Genomic DNA, 26,154 nt, shown 5'->3' on the forward strand with positions numbered 1-26,154 from the left:
TCTGCCACAATAGCTGTGCTTCCATCTGCCTCCCCATGGGGAGTCTGCTTTAAATGGTCATGAGCAAGGGCTCCTCCACACCGAGAAGCAGCCCCAGGCCCAGGATCTCGCACGGGTGTGGGAAGCCTAGCAAGACTGAGAACATTGAAATCGGAGCAGAGGAGGCATGTCTGGCAGTGGTGAGAGAGGACAGACAGCCAGGCAGAGCCCAGCAGGACACTCTTGCCTGCTGGAGCTGTCCCGTGCTGGACAGGGACGGGCAGAATCAGCCCTCTGCAGCGCTCTGCCTCTCTGGGTTGGGTGCAGAGGGTTTGGGGCTGTGAGTTCTCAGGAAACATAAAACTCTGTCACTGACAGTTAGGTGATAGTGTAGAGCCCAGTGCCACCACAGTCTGGACAGGACACTCAAGAGTTTAGTCAAGCTCCACTGAGTATATAGATAACATAAACCAGACTTAGGTCTGTTTATTTTGCTTTGCTTTTTAATTTTAGTTTTAATTTTAATTTTATTTTGGGGGGCAGGTCACAAGGGTGGGGGCAGACATGGAAGGATTGGGAAGTGAGTGTGGTCAGGGTGCACGATGTGAAATTCCCAAAGAATCAATAAAAACATTATGTTGGAAAAAACATAGGGGGGGTGTTATAGATGAGCAGAAACGATTTTAGGCTTCATGGGTTGGAAAACCTCCTAAAGCATCTAAAATATGTTCAAAATTCAGGACAAACTCGGGATGTGTATGCCCCAGGCTGTGGTCTGAACGCTTGTGTGACCTCCAAAGGCATATGCCGAAATCCTGCTCCCCTCGGCGCTGGTGGATTGTGGTTCTCTAGAGGAATAGGGAAGGAGGACTTTTAAAGGAATGCATTAGATTGGCTTACACAGTAGAGGCTGGCCAGTCTGGACAATGCCTGTGTACACACCAGAGAGCCAGAGGCCCCAGCAACTGCTCCGAAGTTTCAAACCAGTACTGGTGGGGGTTGGGTCATGGGGCTGGAAAATCCTGGGATCATCACTGGAAGGCAGAGGGAGCTGGAGTCGGATAGCCGTAGTGTGCACAGCTCAGGAAGAATCATGAGTAGGCGAGCAGCTTTTTCCTCAGGCTTCTTTGCATATGAGACCTCCCTTAGATATTGCAGCCAGTGGAGGTAGCTCTCCTACCCTAAGCGAATCCTTTCTGGAAGTGTCCTCACAGATGGAGCCGCCTCCAAATTCTGCCAAGTTGACAGTTCAAAGCAGCCAGGTGTGAGAAGGTCTTAGGAGGTGGTAGGTCATGAAGCCACCTTCATCAGTGGGTTAGGGGCTTTGTGACAGAGGTCTAAGACACCCCCACCATTCCCTCCTGCTAAGTAAAGTCACAGCAAAAATTGTCAGCCCAGGAAGTAGGCCCCCGCCCCCATCACCACCTTGAAATTGAGCTCCCAGCTTGCAGAAATGTTAGCTTTCCCCCTTCCTAAACCACTGTGTTGCTTAATCATTCACCCCCACTGTGGGGTTTATCAGCCATCTGACCTGAGACAGGTGGTAGGTAAGCATCATTAGCTACTAGAGAATTGAAAAGTCAAACCATGACGAGATAGTCATGCATGATTTTCAACATGGCTAAAATAAAAAAGCAGTGGCCAGACATGAAACCATACGCCTGTAATCACATGGCTTGGGATGCTGAGACAGGAGGCTGCTGGGCAGTTTGAGTCAGTTTGCTCTCTATAAAAAGTTCATGCTACCCGGGCCTACATGAGACTCTATCTGAAAAATCTGTAATAACAAATAAATAAAAATTTTAAGAGTAGGGGGCTGGAGAATTGGCTCAGTGGTTAAGAACATTGGCTGTTCTTCCAAAGGACCAGGGTTCAATTCCCAGCACCCACATGGCAGCTCACAACCGTAACTCCAGTTCCAGAGGATCTGACTCCCTCACACTACTAAAAGTAGCGATGCCATCAAATTCTGGCAAGTGTGTGGCGACGCTGGGTCCTCTGCTGGGAATGTAGCATGCTTCTGTTACTCTAGAGCTGCAAACAGCTCCCCAGTTTCTTTAGAAACAAAGTCTGCACCTACCATATGACCCAATGGTTGCATCCCTGGGAGTTTATCCAAGAGAAATATGTTTATACAAGATCCTGCCCAGGAATCTTCACAGCGGCTTTATTCATAATAAATCCAAACTGGAAACAACCCAGATGACCTTCAGCAAGTAAACAGTTATACAATGGCCCAAGTTAGAGAGGGTGACTTAGACACAAAAAAGGAAAGCTTGTATCCAACGGTCTGGATGGGTTTCCAGAGAGCCAAGCTGAGTGTAGAAAGCCAGATCAGCCGGCTACGCACTGTATGATCCATTTTATAGCATTTACTTTGTCCCTGCTGTTTTGTGGTTTTTGAGACAGAATTTTACTTTGTGGCCCAGGCTAGCTTAGAACTTCCAGTTGTCTTCTTGCATCAGCCCCCTGAGTACTGGGATTACAGATTAAGCTGCCATGTCTGGCTTTACATTGTTGAAGTGGTAGTTGTAGTGGTAGAGAACAGATGAAAGGGTGTGTGTGTGTGTGTGTGTGTGTGTGTGTGTGTGTGTGTGTGTAGCTCTAAAAAGGGTAAAGAGAAAGATGCAAGAAGTTCTGCATTGTTGCTGAATCTTTGTCAGTATCCTGACTATGATGCTGCACACTGCAATGCTACCATTAATGGACATCGGGCAAGTAGAACCCAACATCTCTCTGCTTACTTGCTTTTCTTTCCTTTTCTCTTCCCTCCCCTCTCTTCCTTTTCTCTCCCATTCCTCTCTCTAGGGGATTGAACCTAGGATTTTGTCGTCAATAGGAAAGCATGTGACCACTGAACTGTATCTGCAGCCCCATTTTTACGTTTTATGATAAGGTATGGTCTCACCAAGTTGCCAAGGATGGCCTTGAACTTGTGGTCCTCCTGATCCATCTTCCCAAGTAGCTGTGATTACAAGCCTACCTTCATTCTACTCTATGCATTATTTCTTCTTCTTCTTCTTCTTCTTCTTCTTCTTCTTCTTCTTCTTCTTCTTCTTCTTCTTCTTCTTCTTCTTCTTCTTCTTCTTTAAAGATTTATTTATTATATGTAAGTACACTGTAGCTGTCTTCAGACACACCCGAAGAGGGAGTCAGATCTCGTTACGGATGGTTGTGAGCTACCATGTGGTTGCTGGGATTTGAACTAAGGACCTTTGGAAGAGCAGTCGGGTGCTCTTACCTGCTGAGCCATCTCACCAGCCCCCCCTCCTCCTCCTCCTCTTCTTCTTCTTCCTCTTATTCTTCTCCTCCTCCTCTTCCTCTTCTTCCTCCTTCTCCTTCTCCTCCTCTTACTCTTCCTCCTCTTCCTCCTCCTCCTTCATTTACTTATTTTATGTATGCAATGATACAGTATCACCATCTTCAGACACACCAGAAGAAGGCATCAGATCCCATTAGGGATGGTTGTGGACCACCATGTAGTTGCTGAGAATTGAACTCAGGACCTCTGAAAGAGCAATCAGTGCTCTTAACCACTGAGCTATCTCTCCAGCCCCTATGCATTGTTTCTTAACAGTGTGTACATCTGTAATTATCCCCAAATACAATGCTTAAAAACAATTATCGGGGGGCTGGTGAGATGGCTCAGTGGGTAAGAGCACCCGACTGCTCTTCCGAAGGTCCAGAGTTCAAATCCCAGCAACCACATGGTGGCTCACAACCATCCGTACCGAGATCTGGCGCCCTCTTCTGGAGTATCTGAGGACAGCTACAGTGTACTTACATATAATAAATAAATAAATCTTAAAAAAAAAAAAAAACAATTATCGGGAAGCAGCATTGAGCTTAGGGAGAGTTAAAACACTGAAATTGCAGGAGGCTTTGCTTTTAGTGTGTGTGTGTGTCTGTGTCTGTGTGTGTGTGTGTGTGTGTGTGTGTCTGTGTGTCTGTGTGTCTGTGTGTCTGTGTGTCTGTGTATACATGTGGAGGTCAGAGGACAACCTGCAGGAATCAGTGCTCTCTCCTAGCATCCCTGGGGTTCTGGTGATGAATCTCAGGCTGTCCGGCTTGACAGCAATAACCTTTACTCACTAAGCCCTCTCAGCAGCCTGCAGAAGGCTGTTTTCTGAAAGCATATGCACACTTTGATTACCCTGGAGCGCTGACCATCTGTGCACCCTGGAAAGCAGAGAGTGAACATTTCTGGAGCAGACCATGAGCCAGTCAAGTTTTGGCACAGCCTCTAGAAAAAAGTAGCCTTTGGGTTGGCTTTCTTCTCAGGAATGTCAGAGATGGCTGCTGTAATGGCTGGTGGCCTGCCCGGCTTGAGGTGGAAGCAGGGAGAGGTCTATATGCAGCAGGAGCAGTCCCCAGGGTGGGGAGAAAGTCAGAGCTACCTTAGCCTAGATGGTGGTTGAAGGCATTCCAAGGTATTTCTGCCCAGGAGTGGGGTCTGGGGAGGGATGAGGGCCTTGCATTCATGGTTTCCTCTTTTCTTACAGACACACACTGTTGTTTTATCCAGCATCCTTCAGCCCTGACACCCGTCGGACCTACGCCAGTCAGGCAGATGCGGTGAGTGGCAGCCAGCTCCCTGGGAGCCGTCAGGACATTGTGAACCACATTCTCTTTAACCCTTCTTTGAGGCCCACCATTCGTGGGGAGACCCTCTCCCCATGCACAGGGGAGAAGTAATGCCGCAATCTATCCCTCCTAGCCAGGGAGCTTGAAAGATGCCTGCTGGGAAGCTGAGAGCTAGGGGTTTAGAGTGAGGCTCTGGGGTCTCTCAGCCCCATCTGGGTTCCAGCCCTATCATTAACTGCACTGGGCGTTTCAAAAGCATCTCTTGTTTCCTCACTGGTGACATGAAATAATCACACTCTTATAGCAGTGGTTCTCAACCTGTGGGTCATGACCCCTTTGAGGAGCAGGGTTGAATGACCCTTTCCCAGGGGTCGCCTAAGACCATCAGAAAACACAGATATTTACATTATGATTCATAACAGTCACAAATTACAGTTATGAAGTAGTAACTTCATAAAATAGTTTTATGGTTGGGGATCACCTCAACCCGAGGTGCTGTATTAAAGGGTCACAGCGTTAGGAAGGTTGAGAACCACGGATCTGTGTGTTATGGTTTGGGGTGGGGGTGGTATGAGCAGAGCACCTTGCACTCAGGAAGTATGCTGCACGAGCCTGGCTTTGATGAAGATGACAAGGACAGCAAGCATCGTGGCGACTGTAGATCCGAGAGCAGGAGTCAGTTCCCACCAGTCTTGTTGGTAGCAGACTCTAGGTTGGAGCCTGGACTCCTGATTCTGAGTCTCAGTGTACCTTGGTGCTTGTGGTTCTCTAGACTGTGAGAGCCGGCTAGGAGGATGAGGCTTGGCCTAGAGGGCTGGGGGAGAGGGGCTGCCTACCCTACTGAAGGATCCTGGGTTGCTAATGTGAGTCTAACCCTCTAAAACAGGCTAGTGGCAAAGCTATCCTGATCACAGGCTGTGACTCTGGATTTGGGTTCTCATTGGCCAAGCATCTACACTCAAAAGGCTTCCTTGTATTTGCTGGCTGTTTGATGAAGGTAAGACTGAGCCGTTTTCTTCACCCTGTTCAAGCAGTCTCTCTCTCTCTCTCTCTCTCTCTCTCTTTCTGTTGTTAAAACAGCCTACACTTTTTCCACTTCAGTCTCATTTGCTCTAAGTAGCTGTTTGCTTCGTGCATGCATGCACCCACCCACCCACCTACCCAGCCACCCAGCCAGCCCTCCACCAGTCCCCACGCCCATCCATCCATTCCTCTGCCATTTATTCACTTGTCAAATGATATTGATAGGCCTGGCATTTTGCTAGATGCTATGGAATAAGACTGGTCTAAGATCCAGTGTCTTAAGGTTACCATTGCTGCAACAAAAACTGTGACCAAAAGCAAGCTATGGAACAAAGCATTTATTTTACCTACATTTCTATATCACAGTTCTCTGTAGAAAGCTGGAAACCGGGCAGGAGCCTGGAGGCAGATACTGATGCAGAGGCCATGGAGGGGCGCTGCTTACTTGCTTGCTCCTCCTGGCTTGCTCAGCCTGATTGTTTTTTATAGAACCCAGGGCCACCAGCCCAGGGGTGGTATCACTCCCGATAGGTGGACCTTCCCATATCAATCACTAAGAAAATGCCCTGTAAGCTTTCCTACAACTTGATCTTTTAAAAGGAGACATTTTCTTAGTTTGGATTCTCTCCTGTCATATGATTCTAGTTTGAGACAAGTTGACTTAAAACTAGCCAGCACACCCAGGAAGCTCTTTGTCCCCCAGAGGTAAGAGGACACCATGCATAGACACAGCCGAAGAATTGGAAGGAAATCACTCGCAAGCAAATTCAAGGACGCTCAGGGGGAGTACAGAGAAGATACTGGCTTTGACTTGACAGGGGGGCGACATTCGTTCAGAGCTGTGGAATAAATTATGCTGTCATAGATGGAGACTGGGAGAGATGACCTGACAGACAGAAGGGACAGCTCACGCATAGCTGGAGAAGTGTAGAGCTAGCTGCCTTGGGACATCTAGTGGCATTTGGGGTACATGAAGGGAGAAAGTACTAGGGCATGAAACTGCATGTGACTAGGGGACTGTCCCCAGGTCAGAGACTTCCACAACTTTGAGAACCTTTCCTTGGCTCAGTTTTCTCTTTTGGTTCTTTTCAGTTATTCCCCCCTCCCCCAACACACACACACACACACCTCAAGCCCTGGGCAGCCACTTCCACCCCCCTAAACTAGCCTTCTCTGGACGTTGCTCACACTAGACTCAGGGATGCTAGGACTTCTTACTCTGTCTTTCACATAGCACAATGTTTGTTTTTAGACAGAGTCTCTGGAGCTCTGGCTGGCCTGGAACTCACAGAAATCCATTTGTCAGCCTTCCAAGTGCTGGGATTAAGGCGTGCCCTACCACATCTGGCCTCAGCCTGTTTTTGAGGGTTCTCTATATTGCAGTATTGTGTCATAGCTCATTTTTCTGCAGATTATTAATGATCATATGAATATACTGCAGTACTTTGCTCATTTGCACCCTAGATAAACTAGGTAAAATATTTAGTTTCAATTTTTTTTATGTGTATGAATGTTTTGCCTGCATATATGTATATCACATGTGTGCCTGGTGCCTCCAGAGGCCAGAAGAGGGTGTCAGATCCCCTGGAACTGGGGTTATAGAAATAGTTATGAGCCACGATGTAGATGATAGGAACTGAACTCAAGTCCTCTGCGGGAGGAGCAGTCATGTTTAACTTCTTAGCTGTCTTTCCAGCCCCAAACTACATTTTACAACCTTGCATAAAAGTAAAAATAAACTTTCATTCAGGATATTTATTTAAAAACTGGTTGGCTTATGGCTATTTTGAATATGTGTCTGTGAACACCACATGCGTGCGTCAGTGCAAGCCTTGCAAGGGACTGGAGTCAGTCCCTATCTGGGCTGGGTCCTAAATCCAGAGCCTGCCCCAGGGAGGGACAGACAGAGGTGACTGCAGCCCTGTCTCCCCCAGGACAAAGGTGATGCTGGGGTCAAGGAACTGGACAGCTTGAAGAGTGACCGACTGAGAACCATCCAGCTCAATGTCTGCAACAGTGAAGAGGTGGAGAAGGCGGTGGAGACGATCCGCTCCAGCCTGAAAGATCCTGAGAAGGGTAAGGGCACCGGGAGACTGTGGGCTTCATCTGTGAGCCTATTCTATGGCTCCTGCTCAACGCTGCCCTTCATTTGCTGGCAACCTGGCAAAAGGCTCCTTTCATTATTGTTAAACTCTTCCTCCTGCTCAGTGAGAGGAAGTGGATTAAGTTAAGCATGCCTGTGCAGTAAGGCAGTAAAATATGACCAGAGGCAAGTCTGAAATCTGTGGAGTGACAGATGGACATACTGGTTCAGTCCAGTTCATCTAATGCTCGTTGAATGCCCACTCTGGGCCAGGCACTGGACACTGGTGGGGCCACAAGGACAGCTGAGGCACTCTCTGCCCCTGAGGACCTTACAGTTCAGTAAGTGGATTGATTTCAACCATCCCAGAGCATGGCATGGTCAGAGACTGAGTGGCAGGGGACGGGCCTGAGTCCAGTGCCGGGTATAGCAGGGATGGTAGGGTGGCAGAGAGCTAGGAAGGTCATGTTGGAAGGAGGGCAGACTGCGACGAGCAATGACAGGAAGTGCTGGGGTGTGGCAAATGGTTGATTTGGTGGTGGGAACCAATGAGGCAGGAGACTGTCTGCTTTGTGGAAGATGCTGGAGAATAAAGGGTCTGCCCTGAGGCCTGGTTGGATTCATGAAGCTCCTTCCGAAGCCCACACTGGAGTGGGGAAAGGCGGGTTAAAGGAGAATGTGGGTGGCACGCCCTGAATCTGGCGGTAGGCAGAGCTCGCTAGTGGTGCTGGGAGAGCAAAGCTGACTGGCTTGATTTGGATGTAGAGATGAAGAAGAGGCAAGAGGTGCCTGGCTTCCATAGCCGGTGTCTTCAACATTAAGAGCAAGATGAGGGAGGGGTGAGAAGATGGGGCCGATGGAGGGGGATGTCCAGAGGGGATACAAGCAGTTAGGACCTAGGGAGGATGGAGACAGACCCACATGAGTTGGGTAGAGTGCCTCCAAGCTAAAGGCACAGAAAGGTGAGCTGGTGGCCAAAAGGTCAAACGTTGCAGAGGCTCCCTGAGGAACACCTGTGTCCTCCCAGTTCTGCCTGTGTGGGGACCACTTAAGTGGAACCCAGACGCATGAAGCTGGGCTGCACAGCAGGCCCTGTGGAAAAGCCAGTCTGTGTTGTTGATCTTGGAGCTTCTTGGTAGGTCAGGCAAAGGGGGGGGGGCTTGCCTCAGCTGCACAGCTGCAGGGTGGGGGTCCAGTGAAGGGGCTGGGTGACCGGCACCTGTGTGGTATGGCTAACCAAAATTGCCAGGCTGAAAATTGCTACCTTCTCTGGGAAGGGTCTTTGCGATGGGGCTAGCTACAAAGAGGCTGTTTGTTCCTTAGGGGTCTGACACTGGTGTCCCCTCAGCAGTTCAGTGGCACCACCTGCCCTCCTAGAGGCCATGCTGGGGCCCCGTGTTCTCCAGGAGCAGCCTGTGTGTTGTGGACCCACTAAGCATCTGTTAAATAATTGACAAGGGTAGTTGATGTTTCTGGCCCATCAAGAAAAAGCAGGTTAGGTCCCACTGGGAGGATTACCAGCCACATAGATTGTCACCCTTTCGCCTGGCTACAGATGCAGAGTAGAAATGGGGGGGGGGCAGGGAGACCTGGAGGGGTCTTCTCTGATAGCACAGGAGAGGTCAACCAGGACCCAAGTTAATTCAGGAGGAAACAGAACTGGTTCTTTGCCAAAGCCAAGAAAACTGACAACACCATGGGGCTAAGCTTGACGGCTTGTCCTCAGAGCTGGGTCCAAATCGTGTCCTCACCTGGTTACTGGTGACAGGAGCATAGGCTTATCCACTCTGAGCCTCAGCTAGCCCATTCAGCTACGGCCTGGATTAGCATCTACTGTGTGAGTTAGTTATGAGGGTCAGGTGACAGCCATAAGTGCCACTCCAGGACCTGGTAGCTGTCATTCCAGCACTGGGTGACACAGTGGATCAGGAGAAGTGAAGGAGTTGGAGGAATGAACGTGATACCTTTAACAGAGCAGAGCAGACGCACTGTGGGGGCTCAGCGTGTTAGTTGTGGTCAGGGTTAGTTAGGACCGTGGAGCTCAGATGGAAGGGACCTTAGGAGGAGTTGTGGATCCATGCACCCCACGGGTACATGGGAGTTGTCTGGACATGGAGGTAAGGTTGAGGCCATTCTGGGAAAACAGCTGCCTTCCAGGCCAGCAGGAGTGTGGTTGGAGTTTGTTTAGAAGAGCAGCTGGCTAAAGATTCTGGAGAGCGACTAGGTCGATCCCCCGCAACTCAGCTCAGCAGACCTATCTTGCCGAATACTTTCCCAGGTCACACGTAATTAATCCTTATTGGATAGCAGCGCCAGATAGAAAACTTTTATTTTTAGTTAGAGCATGCACACTTGCATTTTAGGTCGTGTGATACTGCCCCACCTGAGTCAAACAGAGCCGAGGGAAAATTCCACCAACACGAAGCAGAAGAGGAGACGGTGGCAGCATTCAGGGGAGCCAGGCTGAGGAGACAATGCTGGGTGTGCCTGCTAGGGGTGGCGGCGGGTAGAACAAAGTGTAAAGTTGGCACTGGGGATACTGGGTGCCACCAACACCAAGGAGAAAGCTGATATCCATGGGGCATTAGTGGGTGATGTCTAGCTAGAGAATGGAGATGGGGCGGGGCTTAGTTGGCGGCCTCTTGGAAGTCATAGTAATATATGGTGAGCAGTGGGTGGAGGTTGGAGTCCACGGTGTGTGACTGGATAGAGGTGGGGAGGAGGGGCAGGAGGGGTGGTCTCAGAGGATAGGGTCAGGGAATAGTCTCAGAGGGCCAGCTACAGGCAGGAGCACAGCGGATGGTTAAAAGAAGGCTCTGTTGTTGTTGTTGTTGTTGTTTTCAAGACAGGGTTTCTCTGTGTATCCCTGGCTGACCTGGAACTCAGTTTGTAGACCAGGCTGGCCTCAAGATGTGTGTCACCACTTCCCAGCTCAAAAAAGGCTCTTTAGGACGCAGAGACGAGATGTTTGTAGTCATTCTCCACCCAACACACATACATTGAGTTCCTAATGCAGACCAGGTTGAAGGGCGGCTGCTGGGTCACGGGAAGAGGTTGCATTTCATATAAGGAGGGGAGGAAGGACTGAGGGCCGTGGTTGCGTGGGTTGGATGGGTTAGCCATGGCCGCTAGAGAGGCTTAAGGCTCCAGGAGGGAAGACTCAGGGAGGTCAGGAGACAGACCTGGGAGCTGTGGAGTTTCTCGGTCGCTTCTGATTTTGTGTGCTGTGCCTGAGGGTCACAGCTTTCAGCCTGAGCTGAGGGCAGGAAGCTCCAGCAGGCAGCTAGCTGCTAGGAGGAGGGTACTCTTTGGACACTTAGTTAACTAACAACTTTCTTTTCTTCATAAATGCCCTTAATTCCCCGTAATTGAAGGAGAAGGCTCCAGAGGTCAGCTGACCAAGCTTTAATTTGGGAAAGCAACTGGAGATCAATTACTCTGTCAGTTACACAAACTCCTTCCCATGATGCACTAGAGAACGAGGCCAGTTCTCACAGGTAACAAGCAGGCATCACGTCTGAAGCCCCTGCAGGGAGCACAGGGCTTTTAGTGGCAGGAGACAAAGTCCTAGGAGATCAAAGTCTGGGGAGCTCAAAGAGGCATCTCCCTGCTGTGCCCTGGGGCTCTGGCCATCCACTTCTTACACCCCAAAAACTGAACTCAAAACAAACCCCGAAAAAAAAAAGACCTAATAACCCCTTGGCTCAGGTTCAGCTCTGCCTCTGAATTAATGATGAGACTTAAATCTGTCTTTTCCTTTGACAGCTTTGGTTTCTCTTGCTGTTAACAGACAAAATAAACTCCAAGAACTTTCCAGAACCAATGTTGTCTGGACCTACAAAAGCCAGCTGTCCCTTAGCTGCTTTTGTTATAAAACAGCCAACTGGATCATGCCGTGAGAACTGGCATCTCCTCATATCCTCGGAGCCTGTACCTTTACACAGTCCTCCAGAGAGGGGAAGAAGAGAGATGCTGGCAAATAGGCTACTGAGTCAAGGGCCCTTAAAAATGTGACCAGCAGCAAACAACAGTATGCTCAGAGGAGGGACATGGGAGAAGAGAGAATTGTTAAGAGTCCCAAGGTGGAGAGGGGTGGGGCCTGACTATGAACAAGGCTTGGCAGCAGAGCCCATAACCTAATGGGTGACCTTGGAGTTTTGTGGCCTTCTGTGAGCCTGGCTTGGGAAATTCCTGAGGTTTCCCTGGCTGCTGGCAAGAGGACAGATAGAAACAATAGCTAACTAGTGACTAGGTGCAGGCTGCGGACTTTAGCTAACTGGTGACTAGGTGCAGGCTGTGGACTTTAGCTGACTGGTGACTAGGTGCAGGCTGCGGACTTTAGCTGACTGGTGACTAGGTGCAGGCTGCAGACTTTAGCTGACTGGTGACTAGGTGAGGGCTGCGGACTTTAGCTGTCTGGTGACTAGGTGCAGGCTGAGGACTTTAGCTGACTGGTGACTAGGTGCAGGCTGCAGACTTTAGCTGACTGGTGACTAGGTGAGGGCTGCGGACTTTAGCTGACTGGTGACTAGGTGCAGGCTGAGGACTTTAGCTGACTGGTGACTAGGTGCAGGCTGCAGACTTTAGCTGACTGGTGACTAGGTGCAGGCTGAGGACTTTAGCTGACTGGTGACTAGGTGCAGGCTGAGGACTTTAGCTGACTGGTGACTAGGTGCAGGCTGCGGACTTTAGCTGTCTGATGACTAGGTGCAGGCTGAGGACTTTAGCTGACTGGTGACTAGGTGCAGGCTGCAGACTTTAGCTGACTGGTGACTAGGTGCAGGCTGCGGACTTTAGCTGACTGGTGACTAGGTGCAGGCTGCAGACTTTAGCTGACTGGTGACTAGGTGAGGGCTGCGGACTTTAGCTGACTGGTGACTAGGTGCAGGCTGAGGACTTTAGCTGACTGGTGACTAGGTGAGGGCTGCGGACTTTAGCTGACTGGTGACTAGGTGAGGGCTGCGGACTTTAGCTGACTGGTGACTAGGTGAGGGCTGCGGACTTTAGCTGACTGGTGACTAGGTGAGGGCTGCGGACTTTAGCTGACTGGTGACTAGGTGAGGGCTGCGGACTTTAGCTGACTGGTGACTAGGTGCAGGCTGCGGACTTGAGGTCACATAGGGGAGAGGGAAAGTCTGTCTCCATTACTTTTCTGTTGCTGTGATAAACACCATGACTAAGAGCACATTGGGAAGAAAGGGTTTATTTGGCATGTAAGCTCCCACATCCCTGTTCATCACTGAAGGAAGTCCGGGTAGTACCTCAAAGCAGGATCCTGGAGACAAGAACGGAAGCAGAAGCCGTGGAGGAGTGCTGCTTACTGGCTTGCTCAATTCCTTTTCTTATATGCCCCAGAACCACCTGGCAACACATTGTACCATCCGTGGTGGTCTGGGCCCTTCCAAATAGAAAATGCCCTATAGATTTGCCTAAGAGCCTTATGAAGACATTTTTCAATCAACATCATCAGATACTGGTTGGTTTGTGTCAACTTGACAACAACCAACCAGTACAGTGTTGGAGGGAAGCAAGACACAGGCAGAGATCTACAAGGCTCAGCCAAGGGCTGAGAACTGATGGGTTCAGGCAGCAGTGACACGAAGCCTGAATATTCCATCTAAGGGACATGGCATCAGCCAGGATGTGGGGTCTCCCCCTTTTCATTCTTGGGTGACTCTAGAAATGTTTCCTGAGAGCCCTGGGTAAGAGGCTGGGAGGGAGTAATGGGATGAAGAGATCACAGAAGAGGGAGGCAGGCTGGCGTTTGGGGCACAGCTCCCAAGTCTGTCTCCCGACTTCCCACACAGTGACTAGCTGTGTCCTCTCCTGTCCAGGAATGTGGGGCCTGGTTAACAACGCAGGAATCTCAACGTTTGGGGAGGTGGAGTTCACCAGCATGGAGACATATAAGGAGGTGGCTGAAGTGAACCTCTGGGGAACCGTGCGCACCACAAAATCCTTCCTTCCTCTTCTCCGAAGAGCCAAAGGTAAGTCAGAAAGACAGATCTTCCTGCCCACCCATCCTGGTGCCTGCCAGCATCCATAGTAGTGAGTCTCAGAGCTATGGTGGGCTTGGGAATGGTGGTGGGCGTGGTGAATAAATAGCCAAGTAGGAAAGGGGGTCTACAGCTTTCAGAATTGGAGCAGACGAGCCGGGCACGGTGGTGTGCATCTGTAAACCCAGCCCTCGGGAGGCTAAGGCAGGAAGAGCCTGAGGTTAAGGTCAGTCTGACCTACGTAGTGAGATCCTGTCTCAAAAACACACAGAAGGGATTGGGCAAAGGTCTGTGCACCCAGGGCTTACGGATCGTAGCGGCTTGCTCTTGAAAGAGCCGATTCCAGAGAAGCAGTGATCTGTGATCCAGCTGAGTCTACATGCTTTTCTATCCAGGGTAATGTTAAACAAATGTTAGCATATTCATTCCATAGCCAGAGAGAGGGAGGGAGGGAGAGGGAGAGGGAGAGGGAGAGGGAGAGAGAGAGAGAGAGAGAGAGAGAGAGAGAGAGAGAGAGAGAGAGAGAGAGAGAGAGAGAGAGAGAAAGAAAGAGAGAGAAAGAGAGAGAAAGAGAGAGAGAGGAGAGAACGAGATCTGATTTTTCTCCCTGGAACAGCAAGCCGTTGAGAAAAGAGGGACCACATCCCCAGAGCGGTCCCGAGGCCTTGGCAGCACAGGAATGAGCAGGGTGCAGTTCATAGCCTTAAAAGGACGCTCAGCCTTTCCATGATGTCATGTTCCTTCCTAGGGGCGCTCCTTAGGCAGGCTGGTCTCAGGTCAGCCTGAGCTGAGTAGGATCTGCCCCACCCTCACTGCCCCCGATGCAGAAGTTGTGATGGGTCCCTCTATTCCCAGGTTAGCCCTGTGACAGAGCCCATTTGAAGTCCCCATTTTCTGTATGCCTGAGTCTGGCAATGCCACGGTATTACCTTTGTAGACTCTGCCCCCTGCTCCTTCCACAGCCCACTTCTTTCTGGATCTGGTATTGGGAAAAGTCCACCAACCCGGGTCCTCCTCTCTTCTGGAGTGTTCTAGGCTCCCTTTTGCCAGCCTTGTCCTGGACTGTATTTCTGACCCTTGCCAGCAGTCAGTACCCACTCTGGCTTTGCATATTACTTCTGTGTGTATCAGGCTGGGAAGGCTGAGGTTTGAGCTCCCTGGGTCGGGGGTTGGGGGTGGTGGTTGGTTTGTGTTTCTCCCTGACCAGCATCAGACTCTTAAAGTGAGCCTGCAGGTCCACACAGACATGGCCATCCCTCTCCCTCACTCTTCCATTGTGTTTTTACCCCATGGCATTACCACCGGGCAGGCTCTGGCTGGTTATCAGTTAGTTGGGTGTTACCTAGTCCACTGTCGTGCTGGGCACAGCAGAGTCCTTGAGGAAGATTGGAAATACTGACTAGCTGGGTGGTCCGAGGCCCCAGACTCCAGATGCTTCTAAAGCTATCCCTGCCAGGCCTCCATGTCACTCAATACCATCTGAAGAGACGCTTGCTATCTTCTACAGGTCGCGTCGTTAACATCAGCAGCATGCTGGGCCGCATGGCCAACCCCGCCCGCTCGCCATACTGCATCACCAAGTTTGGGGTTGAGGCTTTCTCGGACTGCCTGCGCTATGAGATGCACCCTCTGGGTGTCAAGGTCAGTGTGGTGGAGCCTGGCAACTTCATAGCGGCCACCAGTCTCTACAGCCCCGAGCGCATCCAGGCCATCGCCAAGAAGATGTGGGATGACCTGCCTGAGGTCGTCCGCAAGGACTATGGCAAGAAGTACTTCGATGAAAAGATTGCCAAGATGGAAACCTACTGCAACAGTGGTTCCACAGATACGTCCTCTGTCATCAACGCTGTCACACACGCCCTGACCGCCACCACCCCGTATACCCGCTACCATCCCATGGACTACTACTGGTGGCTTCGGATGCAGATCATGACCCATTTTCCCGGAGCCATCTCTGACAAGATCTACATACACTGAAGAGCTGAAGAGGACCCTTCGGCCTCCGCCAGGGAACCTGGTGGAAAGGAGAAGGATGAGGGGAGGGAGTTTACCTTTTGATTATCCATTGCGGATTACCCACTGTCTTAGGAAGACCTATTTTAACCTTACGTGTTCAATGTGGTGAATGGTTTGGGCCTTCACAAATTGGGGGGGGGGGGGTGCGCGGGTGGGTGGCCCTAAACCTCAGGGCCAATATGGTGCTTCTATCTATCTCGAGTTGATTTTATATAAAGATTTGTGGGGAAATATCTTTATATTAAAGGCAGGTTATTAGAATAGAATCCAAAATCATTTTCCAGCCAAAACATCCATTCGAAATCTGTATCCCATTTGATCCTTATGTAAGTCTCATGAGTAAACAGAACAGAATTTTTTTTTTCTTGTGTGCATGAAAGAATTTTGCAGATCGCAGAGGACACACGAGATACCTCTTTCATTGCGTCCACGGGGTCCCACCAGTGTTACGGCAAAGGCAAATCACATTTGTGTCCCACAGACACTTGAATCCATCAGTCCAGGAACCCTGTGACCAACTCTGTACCTTCTCCTGAGCCAGTCACACCAAAGGTCACTGTGTGCTATGTCTCTGTGCGTCCGTATCTCTGTGTGACTGGTGGCCAGCAGTCAGTGACTCTCAGCTGGCTCTGGGTGGGGAATCCAGAGACTTTTCAGCTGAGATCTCGACATTCTCATTAAAGATTCGAGTTAGGTCTGGGTGAAGATGCTGTCTGGCTAAGAGTGCAGCTTGGTTTTGCCTAGGACAGGATTGGTGCTATGCTTGGTGCTGCAAACAGACCAGTGGTGCCAAGGCTGGGCACTGAGACACTTGCCCAGCAATGGGTCTAGATGCCTGTTGTCTTGTGTGCTCATGTGGTGCTCCTACGTGTGGGTGTGTGTGTGCATGCACGCGCACACACACACACACACATCACACACACACCTGCTCCATAGACTTCAGGGTGGTCACCTCTTCTTTGTATTGGGAACTTCTTTTTAATTAAACTTAGACACAGTTAGAGAGCCTGTGTTCTCAATCAAGGAACTTTTGCATTTGAAGGCTGCTTGTCCCTGAAGTTTCCCAGGGTCTCAGTATTTGGATCCAAACCAAATCCCACCACGTTCCAGGTGGCAGCAAGTCTTAGGCCGGGTATTTAAGTGCCAGCTTTACACACATCTCAGCTTTACACATTTATGCATCTTGTTGCAAAGTCTAAGACAGCCACTAGAGGGAGCGCTGCCTCCTCAACTGGAGCCTGCTCAGGCCCCGGCGTTTTCGTTCACACAAACTTGGGGTCTTTTCAAGAGTGTTTGACCACCTACTTGGACGCTGCCGGGAACAAAGAGAGGAGCAAAGCCCCCTTGGGAACCGATCCTACGCTCCTGGCAGTGTCTAGCCTGAACCTGGAGCCCAGCGCCAGGAGAAAGCAAAGGAACCTGGACAGCCACAGGCGGGTGCAGGCAGTGCTGAGGCAAAGAGGGTCCCACAGAGAGCGAATTCAGCCTGCGGTTTGGGCTTTTAACCCCTCTGGATTCAAACAGAGGTGTGCTGTTCTAGCTCCTGTCTTCAAAGCAAAGTAGATAGGGCCTGGGAGGGAAGGAGAGAGGGAGCCAGGGCCCCAGGGTCCACGAGTTTACCTGACAGCGGGATGCATTTGTACCGCAGAGTCTGCCTCCTGCTGGCGATTTTCAGTGGCATTTTACACCTTGGGAGAATTTGTATCCGTGTTTAATAAAGAGATTGGTCATAACACTCGGAGAGTGGCTTGGAATTACACTCAGTACATCCATCCATCACTGAGAACCGGAAGGGGGCTGGAGGTGACACATACTTGAGTCCTGCTTAGCACTAAACTGACTGCCAGAGAGTCTACCTTGAGATCGTAAACTGTAAACGAGGACTGCGTAGTCAGGCTGTTAAGATTTATTTTATTTACAGCTAGTTGTTGACTATCTTGCTGGCCTTGATTTTTAGTCTTTATTCTAGTAACGGAATAGTGGTGGCACACTCGTTTAATCCCAGAACTTCATAGGCAGAGGCAGTGAGATCTCTGTAAGTTCAAGGTCAGCCTGGTCTACATAGTGAGTTCCAAGATGGCCTGGGCTACATGATAAGACCCTGCCTCAGAAAACAAAAGTCCAGGGTACCTTCTTTACAAATAATCTCAATGGTAAGTGAAACCTCCCACTTACCCTCACTTGCTGCAACTACCAGCCAGCTTGTCCACAGAACTACCTTTGATCTTTATGAAACAGATGAGGTGGGCAGATCACAGGCTGTTCCCATTTTATAGGTCATATAACTGAGGCCCAGTAGAGGAAAGTGACTCACCCATCATCAGTGGGTGGGGGCAGAATGTCCAGCCTCCAGAATTATGTGAGCATGTTTTTTGTATGTTGTTGCTTGATCCTCTACTGATGGCATGTTGTTCTAACTGCCAAGCTGACCAATATAGCCAGGAGCCTAGCATTCTTTGTCTTACTGACTGCTTTCTTGTGGCCTTTCAGGCAGGGAGAGCATCTAGGAGTGTGTACTGCATCCCACCTGTCAAGACCTTTGTTTGTACCCTCGAGCCTCAGTTGGTGCCACAGTACCACAGGCAGGATGAGAGAATGCAAATCTTTGAGCAGGGGGTGGAATGCAGGGTGGCTGGGGGTCGGGGTGGGGGTGGGGTACGGCTCAGGCTGGGCCCTGAGTCCACTGGCCTGCTGCCGCGAGCATGAACCAATTCTTTGATGACTGGAAACAAGTTTTTTTGTTTTTGTTTGCTTGTTTGTTTGTTTGTTTGTTTTGCAAGACTCTTCTAGAAGCTCAACATGTGCTGAATTTAGCATCCCACACCAAGGCCACAAGGCTGTGTGACCAGGTACCCTGCCTGTCATAAGCTGCTAGGGCTCCGCCCCCCTCCCCGCCCACCCCGCCCTATGGCAGGGAATCTAGAGACTCTCAAGGTGAATCCTGCTCACTTCCTGAATCTCAACCCTGCTCTCTCCTTTGGACAGGTGAGCAAGCCGGCTCTCCCAGCTTGGGAGCCAGGTAAGGACCAGACTCCTGTGCCCTGCCAGACAGAGTTACCCAGCCAGTTACGCCTCTTCTCACCTGATCTTTCCAGCGGCCCTGGCCGGCAGGCTGGCAGGAAGGCAGGCAGGGTGGGGTCAAGATCTATTTTTCAGATAAGAAAACAGGCTTTCCCAAGTCTCTCATCACCTGAGGGACCGAGCTGACTAGCCAAGCCTGAGCTCACCTCCAGCCCAGAGCCAAGGATGCGTGAAAAGCAGGGCAGATGGTACCAGGATCTAAAATAAGGAGGGGGAAAAAATACCTCGATTATGTAACAGTGAGAGGAATCTTTAAGCTCATGCATAGTAACAATCACAGAGTACGGCCACACGAACCAGCTCTCCCACCCCCATCCCCACCCCCACCCCCTTGGTATTCTAAGCATGGCGCCCAGGGAGACTGTGTTCCTGGAGGAATCCACCAGCCACCTTTCGGCCCGCAGCCTGCGTTTGCAGGGCCGATAGATACTGTGGCCAGTGGGTATTTCAGAGGACAGATTTTAGAAACACTTGGGCCCACACCCTCCAGGAGGTCGGGAGGCACAGGAATAGAGCTTGGGACAGATAGTCTCAGTTTTACTTGAAGAGCTTGAACTAAGAGAGACAGGAAGCACCAGGACTCGGGTGCTGATGACCTAGTCAACCCCAGGGCACAGAGAGCCTTCCTAGCATGCACAGGCACTAAAGGATGAGGCAGCTTCAGAAGGCATAGAATGAGCGTCCAAGGATGGGACGGGGACCAGGCTTCTTCTGCACTTGAACCCTGCTGGTGACAGGGGCCTCATTACCTGGGAAAGGCTTTCCTGGGCTCAAAAAAACTGACTGAGCTAAAGCTGCCTCCTCTATCTAACATCCTTCCTTTTTTTTTTTTTAAAAAAGATTTATTTATTATATGTAAGTACACTGTAGCTGTCTTGAGACACTCCAGAAGAGGGCGCCAGATCTCGTTACGGATGGTTGTGAGCCACCATGTGGTTGCTGGGATTTGAACTCTGGACCTTCGGAAGAGCAGTTGGGTGCTCTTACCCACTGAGCCATCTCACCAGCCCTAATATCCTTCCTTTAGCACCTGGCTCTGACCCAGACCTCCACAGAGCAACTTAAATATTCTTAGTGTTCTTGATATTCAGAGGTGGCTAAGAGAGGTTAAAAGCCCAGATCCCTCTTTTGACAAGATTTCCCTACACCTGCCTCTTTGAACAGGCAATTTCAGTCACTGGTGTACCAGGAGACACATTTTGGGCTGGATGGCCACCTGAGCTCCCTTCAAGCAGCCAAGAACTTGTCACCTCTGGCGAGGTGTCACCAACTGCCCACTTGCACGTGCCCTAACAACTGCTCTGTCCCCCATTCATCTTCCATAGGAAGCAGGCGATGTACGGTAAGGGAATGCTAAGTCCTCTTTGCAGATAAGAAACCAGAGCCTCAGGGAGGCGGCATGATTTATGGGAGATCATAGCCAGAAAGACAGAGTGACAAGACAAACACAACATTCTAGTTTCTGTCTCTAGGACTACTTCCTAGACTTCCCACTAGGAGTGCAGATTTGGGCTAGACTTATCTCAGTTAATAGAATGGACACAGTGGTAGCATTAAGGCCAACCTCTTTCTAGACTGGAGTTTGGAGAAGGCAGAGTGGAGGCCCAACCTCCTCATGGCACATTCATCTGCCATGTCCGAAGTACTGTAGAATGGCCATGGCCCTGTTGTGAGGGTTGGGAGAGCAGGGGCAGGAGAGATTCCAAGGCGGGGCTCAGGGTCATCCTGCCTCCACATTAGTGGAAGCATCGGAGGGGAGGATAGAGGAATGGAAGAGAGAGAGAGAGAGAGAGAGAGAGAGAGAGAGAGAATGAGAAAGAATTCCGGAGATGCTAGGGCTGCTGCTCTCGGTGAGACTTAATTATTCTCTCACATGTCAGGCTAGTCTCACTAATCAAATTAGAGGTACACTTAATTACAACTCCTGGGGTAAGCACGCCGAGCTCCTCAGAAGCAGAGCGGACTGGCTGCCTTTCTCAGCTTCAAACGAAGCCAATCATTTAAGGGCTGGTTGGCCTCGTTCCTCCTCGGTTGTGTTCTGCAGGAAAGTTTTGGCTCAGAATGTCTGGCCAAAGTTGTGACAAAGGGCTGCAGGACCCACCATAAGAAACAAAGACATGCCGATCTTGCCTGACCTCAGAAACTAAGCAGAGTCGGACCGTGTTAGTACTGGGGGCAGGGCAGGGCTGCGGTAGGGTAGAGGATAGCAAAGGTGGAAGTCAGGCTCTGTGCTGCATATCTGCAGTCACAGCAGGAAGGTGTCAGGGGTTCAAAGCCAGCTTGGGATACAAAGCAAGACCAGAAGGGGAGAAAAAGAACAAGCAGGAAGCTGAACTGAGAAAACAGGATTGTTGTGGAGATGCAAGGGCGCCTTCAAGGAGAGAGAGAAAAGAACAAACCCCGCCCACCTCTTCTCCAACATGGGGGGTGGGGGAGAGGAAAGGTACTACTGAGAGCTACCTCTCATCAGACTACAGAAAACTCTGGGTGAGATTTTCTTCTCAGCCCAAGGAGTTCCTAGCCATGTGAACTGAGGTGGTGGGGGATGGGGTGGGAAGACCACACCACTTTAGGAACTATTTGATGCTCGGGACAGCCTGGTGCTATGACATAACCAAATGTGCTGAGGTACCTGGGGAGGAGAAGGCAAATCAGGCTGGGCAGGCTGCAGGCTCTCTCTGTGGGAGGCTGGGTTTCCAGAGGGCCCAGCCTGATGGGCCAAGGGTTGGAGCTAGAAGAGAGAGCATCCTTAAGAGGAAAGTACAGTATTCTGGGGAGTTCTGAATTGCAACACCAGGAATAGGTGGAAGGGGTGGGTGACATATCCAAAGGCTGTTTGACTTAAGTAGAATCTCAAAAGCCATTCAGTCCCTGGGTCCAAGGCTAGCTGCATACAGATCTCCCCAGAAACTGGTTTAAACAACAAAGATACAAAACAAAATTACAGAGTCATGGCTGGGGATGTGGTGGGAGCCTAGTAAACTGGAAGCTCCAGGTCTCTCCCCAGCACCACAGTATACAAAGAAACACCTGGAGCCAGTAGGTAGAATGGGCCCAGGATCTTAGTTCTTCAAGGTAACAGCTAGTAAACAGAAGGCTGGAGAAGGGAAGAGATGCTGTGGTGTGTCGCTGCAGTGAAGATCCAAGCAGCATTTGGGTGGGATGGCGGTGACATTCAAGCCCAACCATTGCTCTGTCCCCCCACCCCCACCACACCTCAGAGACCTTCCTCATGCTCTAGGACAGCTATGAATCTCTCAGGGCCTGTACTATGGAACATTCTGAGACTCCTGAGTCCCTGGGGTTTGGCAGTGCAGGGACAGAGTGTGAGCTCTTAGCTCCGTTTTTTTTCTATTGAGAAGAGACACCGTAACCAAGGACACACTTATAAAAGAAAGCATTTAACGGAAAGCTTTTTGGAAGTTTTAGAGGGTTCCTTCCTGTCTACCTTCAGCAGACAGGTGTGGCTCTAGAACAGCAGCTGAGCCTTTTACATCCTGATCTGAAGGCAGAGGGGGGAAGACACCAGGTCTGGTGTGGGCTTTTGAAATATCAGAGCTCACCCTTAGTGATAGGCCTCCTCCAACAAGGCCATGCCTCCTAAGCCTTCCCAAACAGTTCCATCAGCTAGGGACCGAGCATTCAAATGCATGAGCAGTTGGAAACCATTCTCAGGTGGAAACCATTCTCATCTAAACCCCTATATCTCCGAGTGGAAAGAATGAGGTACATTTTCACCTGCCACCTGGGTTTGAAATTAAGACCTCTACCAAGCTCTACTCAAAGAAACTCTCTGCAAGCTTCTTAGAACCGCAATTAATCCCCCCACCCTGCCCCATCCTGTATGTTTTCTATGTGAATAAAGTTTCTAGGTGAACAACAAACAAGGAGCTTGGGGCACAGAGTATTTTGCTCCTTAGGGTCAGATGGTAAAACCTCAGACTCATCTCTGCTCACCCACAGAGCATCTCCCTGGCAGCTGGACCACATGGAATTAGCTGCACGTAGGAGCCATGGGAGCCCACAGAGGCTCACAGAGGCCTGCTCCGAGGAGCTGTCCCTGATCCTCTCTGCCTCCCAACCATTGAGCCTCCCTGTCAACCCTTCACTTTCAGTCCTACAAGTTGTAGGGAGCCAGACAGACTGGAAGCTCATCCTCCCAGCCTGGCACTTGTAAGGGGGTGAGGTTCTTAGGGTTTCGATTGCTGCAATAAAACACCACGGCCAAAGAGCAAACTGGGGAGGAAAGGGTTTATTTGGCTTACACTTTGTAGTTTGAATGCTTGGCCAATAGGGAGTGGCACTATTAGGAGGTGTGGCCTTGTTGGAGGAAGTGTGTCACTGTTGGGGCAAGCTTTGAGGTCTCTTACACGCTCAGGCTATGCCCAGTATGAAACACATCGTCTCACTTTTGCCGCCTGCAGATCAAGATGTAGAACTCTGGACTATGTCTCTGGCACCATGTCTGCCTGCTTCCTGCCAGGATGATAATGGTTTGGTCCATTATCCTGTATGCAACCTGAAAGCCAACCCCAGTTAGATATTGTCCTTTGTAAGAGTTTCCATGGTCGTGATGTCTCTTCACAGCAGTGAAACCCTAACTCAGACACTTTCCACAGTGTACCAGTCCATCACTGAAGGAAGTCAGGACAGGAACTCAAACAGGGCAGGAGTTAATTCAGAGGCCATGGAGGGGTGCTGCTTACTGGCTTGCTTACCCTGGCTTTCTTATAGAACTTGGGATATCAGCTGTCTTAGTCAGGGTTTTACTGCTGTGAACAGACACCATGACCAATGTAAGTCTTATAAAGGACAACATTAAATTGGGGCTGGCTTACAGGTTCAAGAGGTTCAGTCCATTATCCATCAAGACGGGAACATGATGACATCCAGGCAGGCATAGTATAGATGCAGCTGAGAGTTATACATCTTTATCTGAAGGCTGCTAGCAGAATACTGGCTTCCAGGAAGCTAGGACCAAGCCCACGCCCTCAGTGACACACCTACTCCAACAAGGCCACACCTTCTAATATTGCCACTCCCTGGGCCAAGCGTATGCAAACCATCACACCAGACCAGGGATGACACCACCCACAATAGGCTGGGCCTTTTCAATCAATTACTAGCTAAGAATATGCCCTATAGGCTTGCCTACACCCTGATCCTACAGAAGCATTTCTTAACCAAGGTTCCCTCCTCTCAGATGACTTCATGTCAACTTTAACTAGCCAGCACAGTGACAGAGGAGAAGATAAAGCCTCTGGCGCCTCATGGGTCTTTTCTCTCTTGTGTATACTGTAATAACACTCAGATGTCTGGTAGAACCTCCAAAAGCCTCTTTCTGGCTTGGAGCTCATTCAAGCACCTGTGCCCACTGGTGGGGACCACTGGGAGCCCTCTGTGAGGATGGGCAGTCTCTCACATAACTGCTCTCATCATCTGGCTGCCAGTGGTCTGAGGAGCCTTGGAGGAAGCCTGGGGCCTACACAATACTTCCAGGAATTTGGTTTCAGCTCACCCACTTATTCTCAGGTAAGGTTTCCATGTCTGGAAAACACCTTGTCATTTCCTATTTATATCTTGTTTCCAGTGAAGCCTCTTGAGATTCAACAGTGTCATAAACTGTCTCCATTTGCTACCCTGGACCCCCACAGGGGGGAGCCTGTCCCTAGGGTGTGTAAATGAGTCCTTAGTAAAGCAACCTCTCCCTGTCCCTGAGGTGGTGTTCTGTACTCCCTACTTGGAAGCATTCTCGGTTGTCTTAACCTTGGTCACACTCCATCTGTCCCCTCTCTGACCTTTGTTTGCCTCTGCATACGACAAATCAGTGGCTCTGAAGAGCTCCGCTTTAAAAAGGAGGAGGGAGGATGGAGGGGAGGAGGAAAAGGAGGAGGGAGAGAAGGAAGAAGATGAGGGAGAGGAGGAGGAAAGGAGGAGGGGTAAGAGGAGAGGGGGAGGAACCATTTAAAAACCATTGGCCTAGATGACTTCACAACTGTGTCAGAATTCTTACGAGTCTCCTACTAAAAACTCATCTTTAAGTTTAACCACGCAATGCCCTGAGTCTGATGCATCTTCTCTCCTCAGTCTGAACCTGAGGGAGGGAGATGGGGATTTCTGAGGCCAGGCATCTTCCTTGTACCAGCCCCAGCTAGGGATTACGTCATTCCTCCCCCCCCCAAGTTCTCCCTCCTCCTGGAGTTGGAACCATTTCTTCTATGCCCTCCCATCCACAAGAAATTGTCAAGGAGCTTGCGAGAGTAACAAGCCCCCACCCCCATCTCCTGCCCCTGCCCACTCAGCACAGCTAACTTACCATGGAGGAAGGAACAGGAATTATTCTCCCCTCTTTACAGAGGAGAGAACATGCTCAAAGAGATGAAGGGGCTTGGGCCGGGTGCTAGCACTTGTTTTTGACAGAATGATGCAAGAACCCTTGCCTTTCTGAGACCCAGCTAAGGTCATAGCAGCCTCAGTAGCCAAGGCAAGAGTGGCATATCTAACCTTATTCCTCTCTGCTAGGTTTAGGACTGGGGCTCATTGGGCCACATGCACCTGAGACAGTTTCTTTCCTGCAGCTGCTACAAAGGATGCAACAGGAGGCACCTCCCCAACTCTCTACAATAGCCTATATGTGAACGTGGAACGTCTGACAGAGTCCCCCTAGTGCCTAGCTTCCAGGACAATAGCTGGACCCTTAATTCTCATTTTCCCAATGTAGCCTACACACCCACTCTACCAGACTCTTAAGGCAATGGTTTTCAACCTGCCTGATGCTGCGACCCTTTAATGCAGTTCCTCATGCTGTGGTGACTCCCCCAACCATAAAACTATTTTTGTTGATACTTCATAACTGTAATTTTGCTACTGTTATGAATAAAGTAAATATCTGTGTTTCCCAATGGTCTTAGGTGATGCCTACGAAAAGGTCGGTTGACCCCCAAAGGGGTCGCTGCCCACAGTTTGAGAACCACTAGCTCTTCGTCTTAAGAAGACTATCAATAGCTGTCACACTCTCTACCTGTAAATTAGATGCACCCTGACTGTGTCCCCCTCTCCTCTTCCCCCACACCCTCTCAGTCACACTAACAAGATTCCATCCCCTCATCTTGAAGATCACCTTCCCCCTTACCTGCCACCAGGAAGTCAGAGACAGACTGCCAGCAATGCTGTGAACGACTCTCTAACCTATGGTTGAACCTATGAGGAGGCGCCACCACGCTGCCATTTGGGCCCAAGCCCTCTTCAGCGTCCCTACCATGCTTCCTGTCTCTGGCATCCCTCTTTTCTTGGCATTACTATCTTCCAGTAAAGCTTTTATCAGGAAGGGCAGTCCTCCTCAGTATCCTGCCTTGACCCCTGAATCCTAAACCTTTCAGGCCCCAAGATAAT

At 50.2% G+C, this 26,154-nt stretch overlaps 1 protein-coding gene and 1 long non-coding RNA gene across 4 annotated transcripts in view; both read left to right on the forward strand.

Moving 5' to 3' along the window:
- The window catches only part of Bdh1 (3-hydroxybutyrate dehydrogenase 1), a 36,101-nt gene extending 18,685 nt beyond the window's left edge, over positions 1-17,416 (forward strand). For all 3 annotated transcript variants that reach the window (XM_021184495.3, XM_021184492.3, XM_085832362.1), the window contains exons 3-7: positions 4,482-4,554; positions 5,450-5,560; positions 7,521-7,662; positions 13,504-13,656; positions 15,173-17,416. In XM_021184495.3, coding sequence (XP_021040154.1) covers positions 4,482-4,554; positions 5,450-5,560; positions 7,521-7,662; positions 13,504-13,656; positions 15,173-15,642 — 949 coding nt within the window. In that variant the 3' untranslated portion in view covers positions 15,643-17,416. The remainder of the gene's footprint in view (positions 1-4,481; positions 4,555-5,449; positions 5,561-7,520; positions 7,663-13,503; positions 13,657-15,172) is intronic.
- Positions 17,417-18,601: 1,185 nt separating this feature from the next.
- LOC147000619 (uncharacterized) lies at positions 18,602-25,656 on the forward strand. Its single transcript, XR_015045721.1, has 4 exons — positions 18,602-18,666; positions 19,927-20,104; positions 24,213-24,294; positions 25,285-25,656. It is a non-coding gene; the product is annotated as an uncharacterized LOC147000619 (long non-coding RNA).
- The last annotated feature ends 498 nt before the right edge of the window (positions 25,657-26,154 follow it).

This window comes from Mus caroli, unplaced genomic scaffold (genome assembly GCF_978045245.1).
Source record: "Mus caroli unplaced genomic scaffold, Mus_caroli_1 scaffold_17, whole genome shotgun sequence".
Classification (NCBI taxonomy): Eukaryota; Metazoa; Chordata; class Mammalia; order Rodentia; family Muridae; genus Mus; species Mus caroli.